This window comes from Fusarium sambucinum, chromosome III, assembly GCF_050947815.1.
Source record: "Fusarium sambucinum isolate potato_lamoka chromosome III, whole genome shotgun sequence".
Classification (NCBI taxonomy): Eukaryota; Fungi; Ascomycota; class Sordariomycetes; order Hypocreales; family Nectriaceae; genus Fusarium; species Fusarium sambucinum.
Window position 1 is genome coordinate 4,625,967 of NC_139292.1, and position 21,528 is coordinate 4,647,494.

Below are 21,528 nucleotides of genomic sequence, written 5' to 3' on the forward strand. Positions count from 1 at the left end.
TTTCTCCAGGTTTTTATATTTAAATTCGCGTTTCCTCTTGCAAATGATACAGTCTATTACTACTCATTCCCCATTCCTCCCATAGTTACGACTAGGACAACATGTCTTCCAGTACTCCTCCTTCTCACGGGGCAACTACCCCTACACAATATACCGACATGGAAGAGGGCGGGCATTATCATTGCAACCACCCTCACCACTACTATGAAGAACGGAACAATAATGTCCAAAAGCCTCACCAGTCCATGGTCTCGCAGGTCTACAACCCTTCGTTCTTCAAAGTTGCCAACCCTGGTCCTCTTGGTTTGATTAGTTTCGCTCTGACTACCTTTGTTCTCGGTCTCTACCAGTGCGGTGCTGGGTAAGTTGTCTATAACCACATATAAATGCTTCCAGAATGTACTGATTTCCTTTAAAGACTTCCCGGTTCTAACCCCTTTGGCGGCGTTGGTCCCGACCAAGCCATCTTTGGTCTGGCTGTCTTCTTCGGCGGTATCGCCCAGTTCTTCGCAGGCCTCATGGAGTTCCGTGTAGGCAACACCTTCGGAACCACTGTCCATTGTTCCTACGGTGCTTTCTGGCTGGCCTTTGCCATGTTCTTTGTCCCTGATCTTGCAATCAAGGATGCATACAAGGGTGACGACCGCGCGTACAGCTTTGCCCTGGGTATCTTCTTGATCCTATGGTGCTTCCTCACCCTCGTATTCTTCATAGCTGCTCTCAAGACGAACATTGCCATTTTGGTTGTGCTTGGGTGTTTGTTCCTTGCCTTTTTGTTCCTCAGCTTGGCTCAGTTCTTGCAGACCAGCCACCCTACCGCGGCGATTCGAATCAACAAGACGGGGGGTGCATTCTCGGTTATTTGCGCCGCAGCGGCGTTTTATGCGGGAGCCGCAGGTATCATGACCGAGGATACGACCTGGGTTCGCTTCCCTCTTGGCGAAATCGATGTCAAACCCAAGAAGACCAACATGGCTTAAGACGTGGGCGGACCTTACTCCTGAGGGAAGGGTGGCATGCTTTGTTAGTGAATAATGCGATGGTATATACCTGTTGATGATTTGATGGGGATATTCGTTTATCTATGAATAACTATTATGAAAATGATAATGAGAATAATTCCAATGCAATAACAATAATGCAATAATAATAATAATGCCAAATGCTAGAGAAGTGAATGACGTCACACATATATCACAGCAAAAGTTCATAAGAGTGTATGTCGAGCTCTGAAGACTCAATGTCTCATTGGAATATTCTGTCACCACGAAAGAAATGTGGTTTGGGAAGTAGTGCCCAATGGAAAAAAAATTAATGCATTAAGATTGGTCTCTTAACCGTATGATGCATGGCTTGTAATCGTACAACAGACCGTCGTTGGGTCTGACATTCATTATTCCCCATATCGATCTTGACAAGCTTCAGCGTTTCTTCGCTTACAACTTGTGCTTAGCTTCCTCGGCGGCACCCTTTGCCTTGCCCCTGGCCTGCTCAGCAGCACCCTTGGCCTCGCCCTTGAGCTCCTCGGTCTTGCCAGCGGCCTCACCCTTCAGCTCTTGAGCCTTGGCAGCAGCCTCTCCCTTAAGCTCCTGGGCCTTTCCGGTAACATTGGCAGCGGCCTCCTCTGGAAGCAATTGTTAGCAATCAAGTTCTTTTGATACAGTGAACCGATGTTTGGAGAAACTAACCCCCAGCCTCAATGCCGTCAACAATCTTGTCGCTCACAACGCGGTCGACCTTTTTGGCAGTGTCCTTGACAGCATCGGTAGCAGTTCGCTGCAGGGCGAAGCTAGTGGTGAATGTTCGGGGAGCTTGGAAAGCAATGACGCGAGGAGCGAGAGCCGCACGGCGGATGACGTTCTTGGTGAGGAAAGACATGGTTGTGATGGGTTGTTTTGTTGGTGGTGAGAGGTTGGGTTCGATTAATTGGGAGAGAGAGAAATAGTAGTCAATTGAGGAAACTGAATATGAGTAGAATGAACAATTGGAAGGAGAAAAGGAAAGCTCTCGTAACTTATGTTCTGACGCTGAGAGCTTGTCATGGCTGCATGATGTCACTCGCGGGGAAGGAGCTACCTGTTGCGGTGCGACCAAGCACGTGAAGGGAGTAATGATGACGCAGTGAGGCTTGAAGAAATGGGGGGAAAGTGCTCATGTCGGAAGGAGCTTGCCTGTTTTCTACTTGAATGCTTAATCTCATCATCGAGATATTCTGCAGGCGATCGCTGAGCTTTGGTGGGGAAAGTAAGTTTACACTCGAATGGCTGAGTGTTAGTGCAAATGGCAGGTAACATCACGATGTACCTTCCTTCAATTGAGCTTAATAGAGATCACCAGGTACTCCTTACCTACCTGGGAAGTAGTCGAGTGAAACCCAATCTCAACTGAACACCATCTTTTGTTGGATTTAATGTGTTATCCGATAATGGAGAAGGCTTCATATCAAGATTATATACTGCAAAGCTCCAAGTCTAACAAAAACCTTCATATTTCTGTGTACAGCAACGTGTCATAACTCATCATTCAATCGTTATCATAACGAATGCAAAATATTGTTGATCATCATCTCATGAACCCTTCTTCATACTGCTCTGAGACCACAGCTCGTCAGGTGTCGCGACGCTTCTTTCTCCTTCTATTACCGCTTCCCGTTGAAGCTCACGACTGAGACTCCCCAGTTGCAAAGTGTCAGATGCTCGAATCCTAAATTCTTGTCTTTCAGGTCGTGGTAGTGGGCCATCGCATTTGTCGTCAGTCTCGTTGTCATCATCGATAACGCATTCATCTGCAGATGTCCCCACTCGACCGTTTATAACGTTGTCGATGCGCAACCTTGGTGGACCCGAGTTAAGCCTCATGCCGTTCTTGGGAGGTCCAGCTGCATGTAGTCAGTAAAAACGACAACTTGGAAAAGTTCATGACTTGATACTTACACAGCAAGAGATCAAACAATTTGACGATGACGGGTCCCCAAACAGTGACCGCGATGATCTGTCCATACGACCACCTATTGGCTGCAAAGCTCTCCGCATTGATGACTTTTGTGAGAGAAATCATATACAGAATGTTAATAACAAGATACGCAACTTCGAGAATGCGCCAGAACCATATTTTTATAAAAAGCCCTCGTCTCTGTTTGCCCCAACGAGGCCATCGACCAAGGCGATACGACCCAAATTGGACGTGCTTGGTGAGGTGATGCTTCCGAAGTGTCCAAGCCAGTTGATCAGCCACCAAGGCTACGATGGCAATGGTATCAAGAATGAGAAAAGTCATCTTGTATAGCAGAGGATGAGGAAAGAAGCTGAACCCCTGCCCGTCGATGCCTTGCGTTGCAGCACAATAGGTTCTCGGACTTGGGTTGAAGCCGCATGCTTCGATTTCATTTTGGCCTTTGAACAGGGCAAATGCATCCTTGAAATAAATCTTTTGCGACGTTGCCACAATGGCGAGAAGATACTCCATGAAGAAGCCTAAGAATGTGTGCCAGTTGCGAATTCCTTCACCATGAAGGCAAATCTGGACAAGGAACATGGGCAGAATGCCATTCTGACTGACATGAAAGGCAATGGCACCATTCACGACAATTTCGCCCCAGAAAGTACCCTCTTGAGAGTTGACAACAATAGCAAGAATGGATGCAATTTGCACAGCAAAGACGAACCAACATTGGGCTTCCTGAAATTCGACCAATGTGGTTGCGATGGCTATGCTTGTACGTGACAAGCCACCGGAGTCGCGCCAGATCATGCTTTCAATCCGGGTCAGGCTGCGTTTCAGACGATAAGGCTTGGGCTCTGATTTGCGGCGACTGGTGTCTTGTGTGATGGTAACCCAAAGAGTGAAACCTTTGAGAAGCAAGTACAGAGTCGCAGCAAAGCACACTTGAAGAACGTATGAGATGAGAACCTACATACCTTGGCATTAGTATAGGGTTAACAATAGGGGTTACTTTGACATACACCTGGACCAAAGATATCTGGGTTGACTTCGGCTGGTAATTCGGGACAAAACTCATCCAATGCCTCAAATATTTCCTCAGGGGTTGATTCTCCGTATGAGAGGCGATCAATCGATCGGTTGCAAGGTTTGCTCAGGCCATCATTCTCGCACGCATCCTGAGCACAAGCAATGAGAGACCTGAGCACTGGTCGTCCGTCGAAGTCGGCCAAAGAACCAGAGCCCATCACAGCACTGGCATTTCGTTCCGTCTCTTCGCTGACATAGTAAGGTCCCGACTCCTGAGTCCAATGTGCTGCTGCAGCCAAGGCAGCACAGTTGTAGAATGTTTCCAGTGAGCTGAAGAACAGGTTCGAGCTGTTGCATGCGCGCGTGCAGTCGGCTACGCCGTCAATCAGGCATCCGGAATTGAATAAAATTATCTCTTGACCTCCATCTAGGTTGGTGGCGAAAAGTTCTTTGAAGGTGAGCCCTGAATCGACATCATCGGAACCTGAGCCGAGACCGGCAATGTCGAGGAAGGGGAAGAAATCCGAGGTGCCGTCGATACTTCTACGAACAAGAACGGTGAGAGGCGTATCAGAGGCTGTAGTTGAAGGTAATGATGACCAGGCGGCTGAAGTTGTCGTTAACGATTGCACAACGGGCGTTGATGCCATTGCGAAAGACGTTAGTCAGCCCAGTATATTGGTCCTCCGCGTAAACTACTAGCAGCGTCGGAGATGCGAGCCCATTCTCTTAGGCGGTCTCTTTGCTTATATCCCTTGACCTGACATGACAAGCCACGTCTTTTATAAAATAGGAAATCGGAAGGATCAAGAAAAAAAGAAGGGGGAAAGGGAAATAGATCTACGGAAAGTTGGAGGAGGCTGAAGAAAGAGAGGATCCAACTCAATGGGTCGCTGGCTAGGATATGCACTCACTAGTCCATCTTCTGCAGGCTTGGCACGTTTTCCTTAAAAGGCAATTGTGAAGCTTGTTTTGGTGGCTTAGTGAGCTTATTAGCTTACTGTAGTTGTAAGATTATTGACTATTCGTAGTATATAGATGGCTCTTGGGGGTTTCAATGACTTGGTTGTACAAAGTGACTGAAAACAGTGAAAGAATATCGTTGTTTGGATATAACCAAAGCCGTTGTCGAATCAAGTTCTGTCTGACCGTCACTTCATTCATGTCAAAATGTGGAACTTGGACCAACTCATCACCTCCACCAAAGATACTACATTGATACCGCCTTAACAACAACAAGGTTATCTATTTCCGATAGACGGAGAGCAAGTGGTCGAGTCGAGTATGTGCCTAACTAGTAGATGTATAATGAGTTAAAGATGGAGGTGGAATTAAACATAAAATATCCGTGCCTCCTCTTATCGGTTATCGGCTTAACATTATGAACCGACACCAGCCGACGTCATTGTTCCTCGGCTTCCTAAGACTACCTAGATTATAGATATCTACAATCAAGCTCATACCTCTGTCAATATTGTCACAGCCCAATTAAACCATACAAAATGCCTCCCCGTCTCTCTCAACCCGTAATCACCCTCCGCGTCCTCCGACGTTACTACTCTTCAGCTACCACTGAACCGCTCATCCGCGTAACAAACCTCCCCGCGCCCAACACCGGACACATTCGCATTCTCGAATTGAACCGTCCGTCAGCTCGAAATGCCATCTCAAAAGCTCTCCTAGCAAACTTGCGCGCCGAGATTGATGATTTGCATAGCCAGTATGGACCCAATGGCGAGGAATTGCCTCTTCCGCAGCGCTTTGGTGGTGCTGCTGGTGTAGATGAGAAGGGCCCCACGAGAGCTGTTGTCCTGGCCAGTGCTGTCGACACATCTTTCTGTGCCGGTGCAGATCTCAAGGAGCGCAAAGGATTTACTCCCGGAGAGTATGTATACCTCCCGTCACCCACTTAGGACTGTATTAATCACTATCTGCAGAACCGCCGAGTTTCTTACAAACCTTCGCAATACATTTACATCTCTCTCCAACCTCCCCATCCCGACAATCTCAGCCATTTCCTCCGTCGCACTCGGCGGTGGCCTCGAGCTCGCCCTCTCCACCCACTTCCGAGTCCTCAGCTCCAACGCAACAGTCGGTCTTCCCGAGACACGTCTCGGCATCATCCCTGGCGCTGGCGGCACCCATCGTCTACCCGCCCTCATCGGCCTGTCTCGCGCCCGCGATCTGATTCTCACTGGCCGTCGAGTGGGAGCTCCAGAGGCTTACTTCCTAGGTATTGCAGATCGCCTTGTAGAAGTTGTGCCAGAGGATGAACGCGACGGCTCTGCTGTTCTCAGTGAGGCGAGAAAGGCGGCTTTGAGCGAGGCTGTAAGACTAGCACAGGAGATCTGCGAGGGAGGGCCCATTGGTGTGAGAGCGGGACTCCAGGCTGTCGCATGGGCAAGGGAAGAGGTGGAAAATAAGATGTATGAAAGAGTAGTGAACTCTGAGGACAGGAATGAGGCGCTCAAGGCATTCGGGGAGAAGAGAAAACCTATCTTCACAGGCCGATAGAACTTGTCTATCTGTGGGTATTACTTATCAAGTTAATACAACTATTTCAAAGCCATGCTCCAGGCCCTGTAACTTCTAAGGGGCCGCAGAAAACTTGAGACGCAGCCTCATGTCATCTTAGCCCAGGGACCAGAAGAATTGGCCGTCAGAAATATAAGAGACGAAAGTAGTTTGTCAGCGCCATTTAGAATTTCTTAGGCTGTTTATTTTTGCCCTAAGACTTAGGAGGTCAGATTTCCTGCTACCTACTACCTAGGCTTTAAATCGACGGTTGATATTTACCTACGAGCATACCACTCTTAGCCACGTTTATGTATTCAAATGAATACGACAATGTTATTCTATTCATAAAAGACTGACGCTTGGTGCTCTGTACGTGTCTAATCTGGGTATAGTGCTCATGACTTCTGGTTTGCTTCTCGGATATAATCAACCATCCCTCGGAGTTTTCGTTTCTTCTTGGTGGTCTTTTCGTTTTCGCCATTTTGGTGCTTGGAATCGAGAAGACCCGCTAAACGAGGAAATTCGCTAGTTTTGTGTATCATCGGTTCCTTAGCAACATCTATGGTTAGGCTATCGACCGCTGCCATAGTGTCGTATTCGTCAAGCTCATACTTGTTGCATTCGCTCCTGTGCTCGGCGATGCTCATGAGTACCTGACCAGCGAGCGCCCGCTTTTCATCATGTTCATCATCAAGAGTACTGCATTTGAAAAGTACTATGGCGTGGAGAGCATTCTGGGCCAAACGAACAACCGATGGTGGGAGAGATGTGACCTTTGGCTTAATCGTGACTTTTGCTCGCTTCGTCCCCGTATGGACCACTATGCTTTCTTCTGTTACCCATTCCCTAGGAGCGTCAGAATCGCTATCGTCCGGGTCAAGGATATCCTCTAAATAGCAATCTTCATTAGAATTTTGCTGAAAGAATGTTAAGGATTCCCTATGCGACTTGTCCATGGCATTCCTCCTTTCTTCATATTGAAGTTGCTGCGTAAGCTCCATATCAGCATCGGCATCGGATAATCGTCGCTTGAGTGTATTTAAACGGCTCTCCGCCTCGGATTTCTAGTCGCTCTGCGAGTAAGGAGGCAGCTCATGGACAACAGCCGAGGCCTTAACCATATCAGCACTGCTAATCTGGGTGTCCCCATCAACATCTTTAGGCTGCAACGCCTCGCCTAAAGATGGCAGTCGACGCCTAGGTACATCAACGTACTTCTCCTTGTCCTCGTCACGGACGTAGCAAAGGAAGTAAGGTTCGCCACTGGAGCTCAATGTTTTCAGAACTTCTTCGGTGCTGTGTTTGACCTCAACGTTGGAATCGTTGTATTTGCGCCACACATTTCGTTCAAAGTCATAAATCCACACCCAGTAGTGCCCAGACCTGAGACTACCCCTGTGGCAAATGACAGCGTGGAGACGGTAAGGGTTGCTCTTGAGCCCGGCGTAATACTTCTCTAGACCCTCTGATGTCTCCCTTAGCTCGGATTCCATTTTCTCTAGAATGGCGGCTTCGGTTGCTTTGATGCCCTGCGGCATCTCAAGCTGTTCGACTTCAGAAGCTGTAGGTTTACTGGGCCGGTTAACCACCAGGAAATCATCATCTACCGGGCCATCAAAATTCCAGGACTCTTCCCTAATCTCCTCCTCATCTATCATTGTGACATCATCTGTGGTAGTCGTGTTTCTATCATCTGACTTCCCTTCTTGAAAAAAGGATTCTAGAAAGGGGCCTGTTGGACCTGTGCTTCCTGCGGCAGCCAAGGAAGCCACGATCTCAGATATGCGATTAGCCGTTGCCCAGCTTTGTTTCCGATCCCGGAACGTTGACGAGTCGTGGGGAGCGTCCATATACCGGTCAAGGTACAGCGTCTCAGGAATCTCGACCGGATTGTTGTTCTTGCCATCAACAAGCTGTGAGCGCTGAATAAGGACGTGCAAGACAGGAGGCAGTGTCTTGATGGCTGTATATCTTGATTGCTGGCTTCCTTCGATAGCCTGCTGATCAAAGTTACGGCCGAGTGCATCGTACAGCGAGCATGTTCCTCCCTGTGGAGAAGGAAAAGCCGTGATAAACCGGTCGAAACTGATTTCCTTCTGATAAATACTCTCGTCAAACTTTTTGGTATAATTGATCGTTGTAACGAAGAAAGTTTCCATAATGGGTTCCATTTGGATTCCTGTAACATCGTTGATGGATGACGGTCGTATGGCAGCTTGGAGGCGGCTGATGATATTTCCCATGACTTCCTCAACATCTTGTTGATCTGTACCAGAAGATCTCTCCTGGTGCTCCAGGGCCGTTAGTACCTTCTGGTCAATTGTTTGGGGATCCTCGGCATCTATCATCTTGGCATCAGGAGACTGATCCTCGTTGGAAACACCATTGGTCTCCTTCTCGGAGACTTCGATAACTTCATCGGCTTGGTGGTTTGGCCGGCTGATTTCAACCACATCATCATCTTGTCCGACTTCCATAATGGTGTCAGTAATTTGATTGCCTTTGGTGGTGGGGGATGCTTCGACTTTGTCATAGGAACGATCGGAATCTTCGACAAGTGTCTGCGAACTAGCGGTACTAGCCGCATCGTTCGGGTCTATATCGTCTTTGACAGACACAGTAGCCATTTCCACATCTTCTGAATCCTTAGCTGGAAGGCCTGGGGGTGGCCGTGTAGGAAGTGGAGGTGGCTGGCTTGCGGTGCCCGTTTCAGCGGAAGTGTTAGCAGCTTTGACAAGGGTGTCGGTATCCAGAAGGACAGCATTCGCTAATCTCTGTGAGGGCCTTGTTGCTCTCGTGTCTGATGTTTCAAGCTTGTTGAACAACTCCGAGAGCTCTTGGGCAACTTCTCCTTGTCAGAAAGACTTTCAAACAGTTAAGGTTCTCTTTCAAGAGGCGGTACTCACATGCTTGGGCAACGACAGCTTCCTCACGCTTCATCCGCATCTTGTTGCCACCAAGTAGGCGACCCTCGATTGTCTCATCAGTTAACTCCAGCTTGAAGTCATTATAATTGACAGCAATCTCTCGTACTGGCTTGACAGTGAAGAGGTACTGCAAAAGACTGTTCAAGTAACACGTATTTCCGATGTTCTCAAGCCCAACGGGAAGATCATAGTCGGCAGCTTGGTCTAGACTACTGGATGTAACTACGTCAGTAGAGGCTGAAATGCCGTTTTGTTGTCGCAACTCGGCAACGATGCTTTTGAGGTCTGTAGAATTTGTGTACTCGACAATTTTGTCCATTGCGTCCAGGTAGGTTGTCTTGGCATCCTTGTCCTTGGCATTTTGTATCTGCTCACATGGTCAAAAATCAAAGTTTAACAAGAAGCATGGGACTGTCTCTTCTTACCTTGTCCTTGATACTGTCGAGAGTATCAGAGTCGAAGCTTGCATCGCTCAATCCGAGTATCTCTTTAGCAGTGGTCAAGGAAAATCCTCCCACGTATTCCGCCATCAAAAGGTTTTTGTAGGCTTCATCGCTGGACGTATTGGAAACCAGCATTAACATGCCTCGTGCAGAAGTAGCATTGCTAGGATGTTTTGCCACCGTGCGTCGATACGCCAGCACTATTGAATCAGCATTGTGGTTATTTGGTGGCTGCAGTCCGAAGAAAAGCAAAGCTTGGTTTATCACTTCCGTATCCTCATCGTTGGTTTGTGTTGGAGCCTGACTTTCGTAAACTGAGGATTGCATGACGGCGTAGTGGCTGAAGTCCTCATCGTTCAGGTCGTTGGCAATTTGTCCGAGAGCATCTATCAGTTTCCTTCTCCGCGAGTCTGGCAGCAAATCCCATTGTCTCCTGTAAGCATTATCGACAATTTCTTTGGGTTGATTTGGCAAAACACCCATCAATTTGTAACGGTCGAGGTTGACAAATACATTGGAGCTGGCATCTGGGACCTCTGAGCAGCCCAGATAGGCGTGTAGGGTGGGAGTACAAAGCTCGGCTGGTTCGCCCCGTTTGTGAATCAAGCACTGCACTTCAGCTCGAACATCCTCGATGTATCCGCGATATGTCCCTATCCGGGTAGCCCCAGACGGTGCGTCAGGAGGAGGAGGAACCACAGGCTTAAACGCCCCTTCATCCACATCATCTTCTCTGATATCGACTGTTTCCTCAAATTCGAGTTCTTGGAATATCTTAAAGCAGCGGGGACCAAACAGAACAGCGAATCGCTTGTTACGTTTTGAAATACTTCTAGCACCTTCCTGGGACGTTGCCTCTATCAAGTTCTTGAGGTAGGTGTTGAGATTTAGAGGGGCTTGCATAGCCCAATCATCAGTCGCCGCCATGTAACGTTCCGGGTCGTTCTCTTTGGCGATACGCAACTCTTCACGGATCGTATCAGAGTCGAGCAGTAGGTCGATCCACCATAAAGGCATGCGAGGCTTCGAGATATCAAGGGTGACTTGGAATGTGCATGGGGCTGCTGAGCAAGCAAAGTTCTCGCGGGCAACAAGAGGATTGTACTTGCTTCGTTCGGGGAGAAAATCCATTGTGGTTTTTGAGCCAGCCCAGGCAAGGTGATGCCAGGGAAATCTGCCGTCTCTTGGAGGCCATTGTGCTTGGCGGGGGTTACAGAGATCGTCTGTATGATCCTTCTGCCAAGCCAGTTTGAAAACGAAATGGAAATGGCATTCAATACACACTGATGACAAGGTGCGTGTGTCTGAGGTGGTATAGCTCTGGTTGCCATTTATGATTAGTCGATGGGCGTGATTTTGCCATTGGTAAGGAACGTCCAGGTCCGCTTGTTGTGCTCGTCGAAAGATGTCGCATGTAGTGAAGTTGTTGTTCAGAAGCTCATATATCCACCTTGAGGGATGGCATCCTAATTACTTTAGTGAATGAACCTCTTGCCTTTGTCCCAATCACAAACTTACCTTCCAAGGACTTGTCGTGTATCTCGCTTTTGAACTGCGTCCAGTTTTGTGATACTTTGGGGAGGTCTGTGCCAGGCAACGCTCCGTAAGTATCATGATCCGGGGCGGACATGATGCGAAGGATATGTATTCTTTCTCAAGCAAAATATGTTGGCGTTGAAACGCGATGGAGTGGGATCTGGGATTGCGGGGTGTCTGGGTATAGTGGTCGATTCGATCGGTCAAGAGCTGGAGCTTGACTTGGTGGTAAATGATGAAATCGAGCGGGTCTCTCGAGCTTGGCGGTTTATTTGACCATAGTCTCAGGTTTCGGAATCATAAAGATGAAAATACGGCGAATAAACAACTATACGCCTGCCTTTTTGACGATATTCGACGTGGTGATATTGCTAGTACTAAGAGCGATGGAGGATGGAGGGACGACAGTGACGCATGCTCACGTATGGTCTGGGCGTCAAAGCTGCTGAGTCAGCATTATATGGTCAAGTTTACACAAACAGGAGGCCAAAGAAGCCACTGTGTAGCCAGATTGCAGGTAACATGGAATCAAGAGTATTGTCTATTTGTAAAAGAACAGTTGTCCTTCTTTAGGGCAGAGAAATAAGTACTTAAAATCTGATATAAGTAGCATAAATTGACCTACTAGTTTCGTCTCTTATGCTCCTAGCGGCCAAATTTTCTAATACCCTAAGGCTATAGGTACTTTGGTTCAGTCACAACTGCCAATACGATTGGGGCACATGTATTGGTTTTATTCTTGAATATTTCTTAACTGTTCATCTTATCATTCAATCAAAGGTTGGTTATACCTCAAAGCTTCAAAAAGAGAGTAACACCTGACAAACGAGGCAACAAATTCATGATAGTGGCAGAAACTATTTGACCTAATCAGGGTGCAAAAACTGCTAAACACAGCCTTGTCTCATGCTACTATAATTAAACACCCAACACGTTTCTATAACTTAGTTCCGACAAAACTACTTGGTGCAGTAAACACTTGTCGCGGCTCAAAAGCAACTAGAATGCCTTTGTTGGCAGGGTTCAACTGCTACAGTCTCTGCTCCTCGCCTATGAGAATGTCACATAACTCTCATCACCAACACAACTTTCTACATCCCTTGTAGATATCACCAACAACTCCAACCTAACGCCTTATTCTGGCCAATCGGAACACGTCTTTCCCTGCAGATCGTTCCTCATTTCCCGTGTTACTGCACGGGCACTAAACAGAGGTAAATCGCTGCCCGTAAAAAGCCCAGCGCTTGGGCGGTAAGCGCCCCGTCAAATAGTATCGGTTGGTTAGCCGCCGCCCCTTCTTTAAACTTTCAATATCGAGATTTCCTTGAGGCAACGACAGCAAGCAACAGCGGAACTTTCTCAGTTGATTTCAGCAAAAGACGCTTCTGAGAATACAATTGTTCATTTCTCCAGATTTCTTGTGATTTGAAAACCAAAACTACACAGGGATGGGTTTTTTTGGCATTGGCCTCTTTGTGCACCGAGACTGCCACGATGTTGTGTTGTCCAGGTCTATGGTGCGGCGCCGAACCAGGATTATCCCTCCAGAACAGAGCGCAGAAACCAAACTACCGAACCTTTATATTGGCTGAGCTTCCGTCCGGCGCTTAAATGAGGCTAATTCTGCAGACTTGGGTCGTATTATATCCTTGATGGCCCAGTTATTCCGGTTTCGTGATGATGAACCATGGACCAACATGCATATTTTCCTTTCCTTAGCAGACCATCTCGTGCTTTACTAAGGAAAATGTTTACTCGCTGTCTCTAGATCTGTTGGTCCTGATCACTTACTCAATATGGAAAAGTTGAATATTCATCAACTGTAATCATGATATGGTGGTTTAAACGCGACAGTCGTCCGGTAATCGTAAATCTCAACACTCCTCTTTCATTTCGTTGCCATTAAATTTATTCTGTTGCGGGTGGCTGGCCGCTCTCTCTCATATTCTTACTTCTTGATAATGTCTAGTTGGGAGACCGCAGCCCTTCGGCTGCACAGCAATGTGACTGCCGACTCAACACCAAACTCGGCTCACAAGAGTCTACCGCCATTACCACGACAGAAGACGAAGAATAGGATTGTTACGGGTGCGAAGGAAGTTTCTGAAGAAGAGGAATATGCTAGGACGAAAGGATGGAAACCACTCTCACTCTCGTCCCCGATACTACTTGCTGTAATCGCTCTTACAATCCTCCTCGCCATCGCTGTTGAAACCCTGGCACAACGAAGTGCTTCCCAAGGTGGACTAGCATTATCTCCCTCACTCGAAGATATGCCTGAATACGCCAAGTTTGGCTACCTTTATGTCCCAACCATCATCGCCGTGTTATACAGTATGATATGGAGTTGGATCGATCTGGACGTCAAGCGAATGCAACCGTGGTTTGAAATGTCAAAGCGCGACGGTGCCACTGCCGAGAACTCATTGTTTCTGGACTATCAATACGACTTTGTGGCTTTGGTCCCTTTCAAAGCAGCTAAACAGAAGTAGAATATATGCCCCCAGATCACTTTCTCTTACTAACCATATTCCAATAGACATTGGCCAACCTTCTTTGGTGGAACTGCCATGATCATTGTATTCTGGCTTCTCACACCCCTGCAGAGTGCATTACTTGGAACTCAAGTCGTCACGCAAACTCAAGTCACGAATATCACATCTCGATCGCAGCTCGTCCCGTTGAGTGAGCAAGTGACGCTCCTGGACCCTGAGGTGTTGAATAACGGTTATGCCGTGGGGTGGCTCGGTCAGCCTTTTCCACCCTTCACAACATCCAGATACGCTCTTTTACCTTTCCATATTGATAGCGACCCAGCTCCAGCTAAAGTTACTACCAACTGGACAGCTGAAACCGTGAAGCTAAGCACAGAGCTAACCTGCTGGCCTGCCGATATTCGCCAAAATGAGCCTGAATCAGCCTTGTCTTTCAGCTTCCTTAATGGTCAGGGCTGCAATACAACTGTCAACATGCGCCGAGCTGTAAACTACACGATGTACTATATGGGCTATTACTCCGACGCGCACGCCGATCTTTACATTGGAAATCCATATTGTCCAAAAACAGAAAACTCAACACATCAGTTCTTAGCTATCTGGGCAAGACAAACCGACATGCTTGGGCGCATCGAGACCATACCTTCGTATGCCATACCGAAATTCAAAATATCTGCCATTTTCTGTCAACCAACCTATTACAAGCAACGCGTGTTTGCGAAAGTTCAATCATCGAATTTCCAGCCTGATACAGAGTATGTAAGGGCCATTTCGGAAAGAGAATTACTTACTGAAGAGGAGTTTAATTCGACGGCCTTTGAATACCTATTGGCAAACGGAGTGACAGAGAATATCATCGCTCGTGACTACCCACTTTCTCGTGTGGTAGAGCAACATCCTCGACTCAACTCAACCGGACTAACGAAACCCGTATCTAATATGGTTGGATACGCGCTCGCTGGGAGGGACTTGCCGGTCACAGATTATGCGTCCATAGATACCCTCGAACGAGTGTACAACGAGGCACATCAATATCTGTTTTCACTTGCTGTGAAGCGCCTGCTTACAAACGGCACTAAAATCACCAACAATACGGCATCGGTCGATTACTTTCTCACTGGTGTGGTTGTTAGTAGAGTCTTTGCCACGTCAGTCGAGTGCCTCATGGCCGTCATTGCGATATTCACCGGTCTTATCTTATGGTTTTGCCATACGTCTCCGAGTCAGTTACCTATGAATCCCTCATCGATTTCAAAATACCTGGAGATCTTTCGGGAGAGTCCAGAATGTCTCCAGGCATTCTCGGCACTGGATAACGCCGATGAAAAGACACTTTTCGACGAGTTTCGACAAGACCAACTTCGACTTACTTACGATGAAGGGACCAAGGGCAGTAAAGTGTCTATTGAAAAGTTCATAGGGGATGCATTGAGAGCTGAGGGCCGCGATCCTACCTCTCAGAAAGGATACTACGATCCAGTTCGACCTTTGGCCCTCAGAAGATGGAGCGGGTTACTCTTTCTGCTAGCCTTGACTGGAGCAATGGCAGGGCTATCTTATCTGAAGCAGCAAGAGAAAGACTTGAATGGTACTAAACTCCTTGCGCGAACTTGACCCCACAGAGGCCGTAGCTGACCACTCCTAGGCTTACATCGTCCATCGCAGAACTTCGAGGTATTGCAACTCTTAGAAAACTATATACCGACAATCTTTGCCACATTAGTCGAGCCTTTTTGGGTTCTCCTTAACCGCTTACTATGCGTTCTACAGCCCTTCAGGGATCTATGGAAAGGCAAAGCAGACCCAGCACGGTCTATATCGTCCACTTATACATCTATCCCCCCGCAACTGGTAGTCTGGAGAGCTTTGAAGTCAAGACATTTCGTCCTTGTCCTTGTTTGCTCAATGGCGCTACTTGCCAACCTTCTCGCTGTTTCCATGGGTTCACTTTTTAACGAAGCACCTATGATAGCAGAGTACGCGGAAAGTATGTTGCCGGCTTTCAATGCAAAGTTCGACAATTACTCGGCATTCGAACTCGATTCAACTCTGAGTCAGGGTTTAATTACAACGAACCAGTATTCTGATCATCACTATATTGCGATGGCTAACCTATCATCTGGCACCACGCTTCCGCCTTGGGTCTCAAAGGACTATTATTTTCAACGACATGAGATGACCAAGCTCACAAATATTAGTGCCCGAGATACATACAGTATACCAGCTCGAGGATTCGGGGCTACAATAAATTGCACAACATTGCATGCTCGAAAAGTGCCCATATTTGACACACCCCTTCTAAACGAAGATAGGTCTGTCGTAAGTTACGACGATTGCGGCGACGGTGTTTCATTGATGGGTCAATATATGCGAGAGAATGCGAGAAACCGTTCCATGGGTGCCTCTGCTCAGGAATACGTGGGCACGCTTGGACGAAATTCTGGGCCCGTACCATGCTCTAAGATCTTGGTTATGGGATGGGGTCGTACTCTTGACGGCGAGAATGTTAACGGTAGCATTGATGCCAGTTTCATGAACTGCCGTCCCATCTTTGAGACTGCCATGTTTAACCTCACTGTTGACTTACAGGGCCATGTTCTTTCCTACAACAGGACGAGCCAACTTGAAACAAAACTGGACTACGAAGACTGGGAACCGCAGATGGACAAAGTTTTCCAAACCTTCAACATACAATGGGATAGCATGGCAGACCAGTGGCATAACGACTCAACAGCAAGAGACTGGATGAATTATTTCACCATCCTGTTATCAGGATCGAGGGATGTCCTCAACCCGCTCAATGGTGTTCCTAACACCGAAAGTCTGCAACCTCAGATCCAAAACATATACCGTCGGGTTTTTGCTATATTCTTGAGCTTGAATGAGCAGCTATTCGATAAGAGTGAAGAGCGGAGTGCTTCAACCGTGGTTCGAAAAACGGAAGAAACTCGAATTTTCATGGAAGATGCCTCATTCATTATGACCATGTTCATTCTAGCTTTAAACTCAGTTGTTGCTATCTTGTTTTACAGCAGAGCTGTACCGTTCGTTTTGCCGCGTCTACCAACCACTTTAGGATCAACTCTCGCCTACGTTGCGTCAAGTCGAATGGCCGGGCCTGCTTATGGGGCTGCTCCCGGTAATAGTTCCCGAACATTCAGTTTCGGGAGATACATAGGAAGAGATGGGGAAGTACATATCGGGATTGAGATGGACCCTCATGTCGTTCCAGTAGATCCCCTTTCATTGAAGGCTAAAAAGGGTTTCTTTGGTCGGGTCTTCAGGAGAAAGTCAAGAGTAGAAACTCAGGCTGTAAAAAGCGGCACATGGCTATAGGGAATTTTATACAGTTTACATACATCTGTTATTCAGCGTATGGGCATAATTCCGGTGCCTACTCATAGCGACTCACTAGACGTCGGCTCATCATATCCTTCTGGTGAAATACTTTTACTATAAGAAGTCCTATAAGTACGTCCGTATGCGCGTCCTCAATAGTAGCCATCTGACACCGTCATGTAGCTTTTAAACGTCCGTGACGACTAGGTGGCAGATGATTACAAGAAGCAATGACAAGACACAGAGCGATGACATTTGGTAAATGGTTCTTCATTGAAGCCTATGTAGTCTAGGAAATCAAGAATAAAAAAAAAGAAACCCAGCCCTGACGCCTATCCATCCATGTTCAAGGTGAACTTCACGCGAATCCTAACCAACCCTAGTATTTTATGAAGAAATTGTACTTAAGCATTGTGACGTTGAGAGCGACGCATGTTTCTCTCGCCTCGCTTAACAGTCATGCTGATATCGGCACCCTGTCCGGGGGTGCAAGTGACACCAGAGGAGAGTCCTTGAGATGGAGTCCAAGTACCACTAGCACAGCGCTGGAAAGAAGAACCACCAATGCAGTTCCACTCGCCCTCAGTTGTGCATGCAGTTCCAGCGGCAAAGCCACCACTTCCAGAACCAGAGTCACCACCATTGTTGCCAGAGCCAGAGCCCCCATCAGAACCGGAACCTTCGTCAGAGCCGTTGTCAGGAGTCTCAGGGGCAGCAGGAGCTTCGGGAGCCTGGGTAGCCGAAGGTTGAGAGGCAGCGGGCTGAGGAACAGTGATGAAAGCACCACCTGGGATTTCAGGGGCACCGTTGGAACCATCACCGGACCCTGAGCCCGCTCCAGGAGCGGGAGTGGGAGTAGTGGCGGGTTCAGTTGGCTTAGCACCAGTGTCGGAAGTAGGAGCTGCAATAGGAGCAGAAGGCTCAGGGCCACTGCCAGCACCACCGTCGGAGGCGCCACCAGGCTGCTGGCATCCATCGCCCAGGGGCTTCTTCAATTCGGACTTGAGCTTGCTAACGGAGCTTCCAGGGTTAGGGAACTCGAGATCAGCGTTAGGTTGGGTCTCACACTCGTTACCAATATTGGCAACAAACATGTCGGGAAGGGAATCCAAGTAACCCTCAGAACCACCCTGACCTTGAATATTGACCGCGGCACAGTTCATATACATCTCACGGTTGCCGACGTGGTTGAACCAGGTCCATGCGAGGACGTAGTTACCAGCAGCGAGTTCTTCGGGAATCTTGAAGTCATACTTGTCGGGGTTTTCAGCAGAGGCATTCTCGGGGTAGTTGCCGGCTTGGTTTTTGGCAGGGCATCCACCTTCGATAGAATGGATGACCTTCCAGACAGAGTCCTTGGTTGGGTTCTTGTCGGTGGTGAGGGAGACTTGGCATGAACCTCCACCGTGAACGGCCGACCCGATGAAGGAAAGTTGCTGGGTGCTACCTGCCTTGTAGGTATTGCTAGATGAACCGTCGTTGACTTGGCCCCTGCATGGGAAGTCCGCGCCATTAGCGTCGAGAGGGGCATTGCCTGGGTTTCCGTAAGGCTTGGGGTTGGCCATGAGCATGTGAGCACTGGCGTAGGAAGCCAAAGTGGCAATGGTGAAAGCCTTCGCGAACATTTTGAATGAGGGTTAAATCGAAACGTTCCGGACGATAGATTTGGTGTTCAGGTTGTGAGATTGTCGTCAAGACAGAATCGAGTGAAATGGGTATAGGACTGAAGAGTCGTAGCTCGATTGTTGGGTATGTGAATGAAGGGTCGAATTGCACCAGGCAATACGTGAATGTCGTCGAGACAGGTAAAAGGACTAGCCTTTGGAAAGAAAGAAGAAGGAATGGAAGTGTCGTTGAGACAATCTCACTTGAAGGACTGGTTGGAGGCTTTTGAAGTCGTTGGTGATAGGAGAGGATTATACGGAGGAGGGGAGGACGTCTTATATGGACTTCAGTCCACACAACGGACTGGCTCTCGACGCTTCGAGAGCAGACAGAGAGGCAAGGGGAAATCGCAAGCAGGAGAAACATCCGCGAACGGACATAGCCGCATGTACCTCAGAGGCGATCATGGTGGACCTGAAGTCCCTAATGTCAGGGAAGCAATAACTTCTAGTCAGCTGGTACAGCCACTCAGAATTCTTCAATGCCCTTGTTGAGCTTTGTTTCGAAGCAAGCGGAGGCATTAGGGCCGCAAGACTAAGAGACGATTTGCAGCAGGTGACCCATGATAGGCTGACGACAATGTTTCAAGACTCATCTGGTCACCAAACAAAAATGTGAGTGGACTAGACCCATGTAAACCCCAGAGAAAAGACGTGGTTCAAGCCCCTGACTAGTGATTCAAGTGTTTGCAAGGGACCTGTCACTGTCCTGCTTGAAAGAGAAAATCCGTATTGTAGAAGGCGACAGCAAGGGACCGTCTCTTGTCTCCCTTGTTCAACTGCAAGGCCATATCCTTGCTGCCTTGTTCTGCTTGTTGAAGCGCCTCCTTGTATTACGAGATGTTCAGCATAACTTGCAATCGCCATTCAATGCTGCCAGCTTTAGCGTAGGCCGCCCATTGTGGCAAGGGAGCTTAGTCGGTGAAGTAAGGACTAGGAAAAGGCTTTGGTGGTTGGGGCGCAAGGGACTCCAGTTGAGCGGCCACCGATAGGGCCCTGTTGAACCGAGTGCTCGGGAAAGTCGTTGGCTGTACATAACATGGGTACTTGAGCAACCTTACTTCCAACGTCATCCTATGGAGCACAACAGACTTGGTTTCTATCCTTTTGCTTTGATGCGTATTGCCATGCCCTCCTGAAAAATCATTCCGATTGTTTGCTTTGCTTGATCTGTCTCAAGGAGGATTTAGCAATAACATCTGAATATCCATCAAGTCATCTGTCCCAATGATCTGAGCATATTGTTGGAGTCAATGCATTGTTCCGACAGTCATGACATCCCCTGCATAACGATCCGTCGTGCTGGGCCATCCATTACGAACAATCCAGTCCTTGGAAGCGGGGTCCGGATGCCAATCAGGGGGCAACGACAGGGATATAAGGCTGAATGACAGGGGTCATGCCAGGCGAAGGTGTCCAAGGGGGTTAGTGGCTGAAGAGCCCAGAACCAGTCGGCTGTCGCATTCTTGCCAAGACTCAAACAACTATCCAGAATGAGATGAGCCGGTCATCAAGAGGTATCTCGTAAAGAACCAGTGCTGCGCACGGAAACACCGCTTGGTCCAAGTTCCCATGAAGGCTGTGATGATATCTAACAGCCCATGACCTTGCGAATTGATGCGACTTGAGACTACGGCACAGATCTGGGCAGCGTGGCCCATTATTGCCATCGTATAGGACGTTCTGGAGGCCTGCCTTCTTGAGTAATCCCCTGAAAGATCGCCTTCGTATCCAGGGGTGAGGTGCAGATCTTGAGCAGGGCAGAATCTTTCACGCGTGGTTAAAGAGTAAATGTCTCCTGATACTCCTACTTCTTTGGGCTCCGTCTCCGTGGGATAGACTATAACGGCAGGGGGACGTCCCTTAGGCTTGCGTAGGTATGTAGTCTTGCAGACACTTTTTTTGTTTTTATTCCACTCTAGTGAAACTGTGCCTGTTTCACAACTTGCGTTCACAATGAATAAGAGTTGTGACAAACCAATCACGGGTGAAAGGTTTCATTCAAAAGGTGTAGACACCTTGCATAAATCTAGAACAAAGGCCTCATTATGACTTTTGTTTCTGCAAGGAGGCATCCTCATGTTTCGGACTTTGGTGTTTTATTGTTTTGGTGTTTGAGTGGGGTTGAATTGGTTGAAAAGGCTGGAAAGTCAGACAAGACTGGAAGCGGTAGGCGCCCGGAGGGTACCGAGCTCTTTCCATTTACAACGTGGCAACCTGAAAGCAAGAGCCAAGACCAGTTACGGCGATTGATAGGGTGGTTTATTAGTGTCAGTCTATAATAGAGGCTTTCCCATGGAGTGCTTAGATCCTTCTGAGGCCAGTGTAAGATTAGTTGCCGCTCGCATCTGCTGCAGAAGATGACCGCTAAATCAAGAACAGCACGATTCGCCTCTTTATTGGACCTGTCTGGCGCATCATGACACTGGCGCCAGGTACAGCTGTTTCCGGATTGGGTGTAAGCAAGATTGAAGATGTAGAAATATTAGTCCAATTTTCCTAGCTCTAATGTCACTATCACCAATGGCGAGTTCTGTATAGTCGCTATAATGCCTTCACCGACTGCCTGTCTCGATTGGGCTGAGACATTTCTCGTGACTTTGACAACCTGCAGCCTGACCAACACGGAGGCCTGGGG

The 21,528-nt window shown here is 48.0% G+C and overlaps 8 protein-coding genes across 8 annotated transcripts; 3 read left to right on the forward strand and 5 right to left on the reverse strand.

The window, feature by feature from the left end:
* Positions 1-101: 101 nt before the first annotated feature.
* On the forward strand, positions 102-980 carry FSST1_011726 (GPR1/FUN34/yaaH family-domain-containing protein; the record flags this gene model as incomplete). The annotated part of the gene is made up of 2 exons (XM_083234885.1): positions 102-361; positions 419-980. 2 exons carry the CDS (start codon positions 102-104, stop codon positions 978-980), a joined length of 822 nt encoding a protein of 273 aa, XP_083081422.1.
* A 456-nt stretch (positions 981-1,436) lies between these two features.
* On the reverse strand, positions 1,437-1,878 carry FSST1_011727 (uncharacterized protein; the record flags this gene model as incomplete). The annotated part of the gene is made up of 2 exons (XM_083234886.1): positions 1,437-1,624; positions 1,689-1,878. The coding sequence occupies 2 exons, from the start codon at positions 1,876-1,878 to the stop codon at positions 1,437-1,439; spliced, it is 378 nt and encodes a 125-aa protein (XP_083081423.1).
* Positions 1,879-2,567: 689 nt separating this feature from the next.
* On the reverse strand, positions 2,568-4,619 carry FSST1_011728 (uncharacterized protein; the record flags this gene model as incomplete). Its single annotated transcript, XM_083234887.1, has 3 exons — positions 2,568-2,878; positions 2,934-3,909; positions 3,963-4,619. The coding sequence occupies 3 exons, from the start codon at positions 4,617-4,619 to the stop codon at positions 2,568-2,570; spliced, it is 1,944 nt and encodes a 647-aa protein (XP_083081424.1).
* An 852-nt stretch (positions 4,620-5,471) lies between these two features.
* On the forward strand, positions 5,472-6,483 carry FSST1_011729 (ClpP/crotonase-like domain-containing protein; the record flags this gene model as incomplete). Its single annotated transcript, XM_083234888.1, has 2 exons — positions 5,472-5,854; positions 5,907-6,483. The coding sequence occupies 2 exons, from the start codon at positions 5,472-5,474 to the stop codon at positions 6,481-6,483; spliced, it is 960 nt and encodes a 319-aa protein (XP_083081425.1).
* A 398-nt stretch (positions 6,484-6,881) lies between these two features.
* FSST1_011730 (uncharacterized protein) lies at positions 6,882-7,487 on the reverse strand (the record flags this gene model as incomplete). Its single annotated transcript, XM_083234889.1, has 1 exon — positions 6,882-7,487. One exon carries the CDS (start codon positions 7,485-7,487, stop codon positions 6,882-6,884), a length of 606 nt encoding a protein of 201 aa, XP_083081426.1.
* Positions 7,488-7,550: 63 nt separating this feature from the next.
* On the reverse strand, positions 7,551-11,486 carry FSST1_011731 (ubiquitin-specific protease UBP2; the record flags this gene model as incomplete). Its single annotated transcript, XM_083234890.1, has 4 exons — positions 7,551-9,331; positions 9,393-9,780; positions 9,839-11,322; positions 11,375-11,486. The coding sequence occupies 4 exons, from the start codon at positions 11,484-11,486 to the stop codon at positions 7,551-7,553; spliced, it is 3,765 nt and encodes a 1,254-aa protein (XP_083081427.1).
* Positions 11,487-13,353: 1,867 nt separating this feature from the next.
* FSST1_011732 (DUF3433 domain-containing protein) lies at positions 13,354-17,223 on the forward strand (the record flags this gene model as incomplete). The annotated part of the gene is made up of 3 exons (XM_083234891.1): positions 13,354-13,880; positions 13,932-15,475; positions 15,533-17,223. 3 exons carry the CDS (start codon positions 13,354-13,356, stop codon positions 17,221-17,223), a joined length of 3,762 nt encoding a protein of 1,253 aa, XP_083081428.1.
* A 407-nt stretch (positions 17,224-17,630) lies between these two features.
* FSST1_011733 (uncharacterized protein) lies at positions 17,631-18,851 on the reverse strand (the record flags this gene model as incomplete). Its single annotated transcript, XM_083234892.1, has 1 exon — positions 17,631-18,851. One exon carries the CDS (start codon positions 18,849-18,851, stop codon positions 17,631-17,633), a length of 1,221 nt encoding a protein of 406 aa, XP_083081429.1.
* Positions 18,852-21,528: the final 2,677 nt, after the last annotated feature.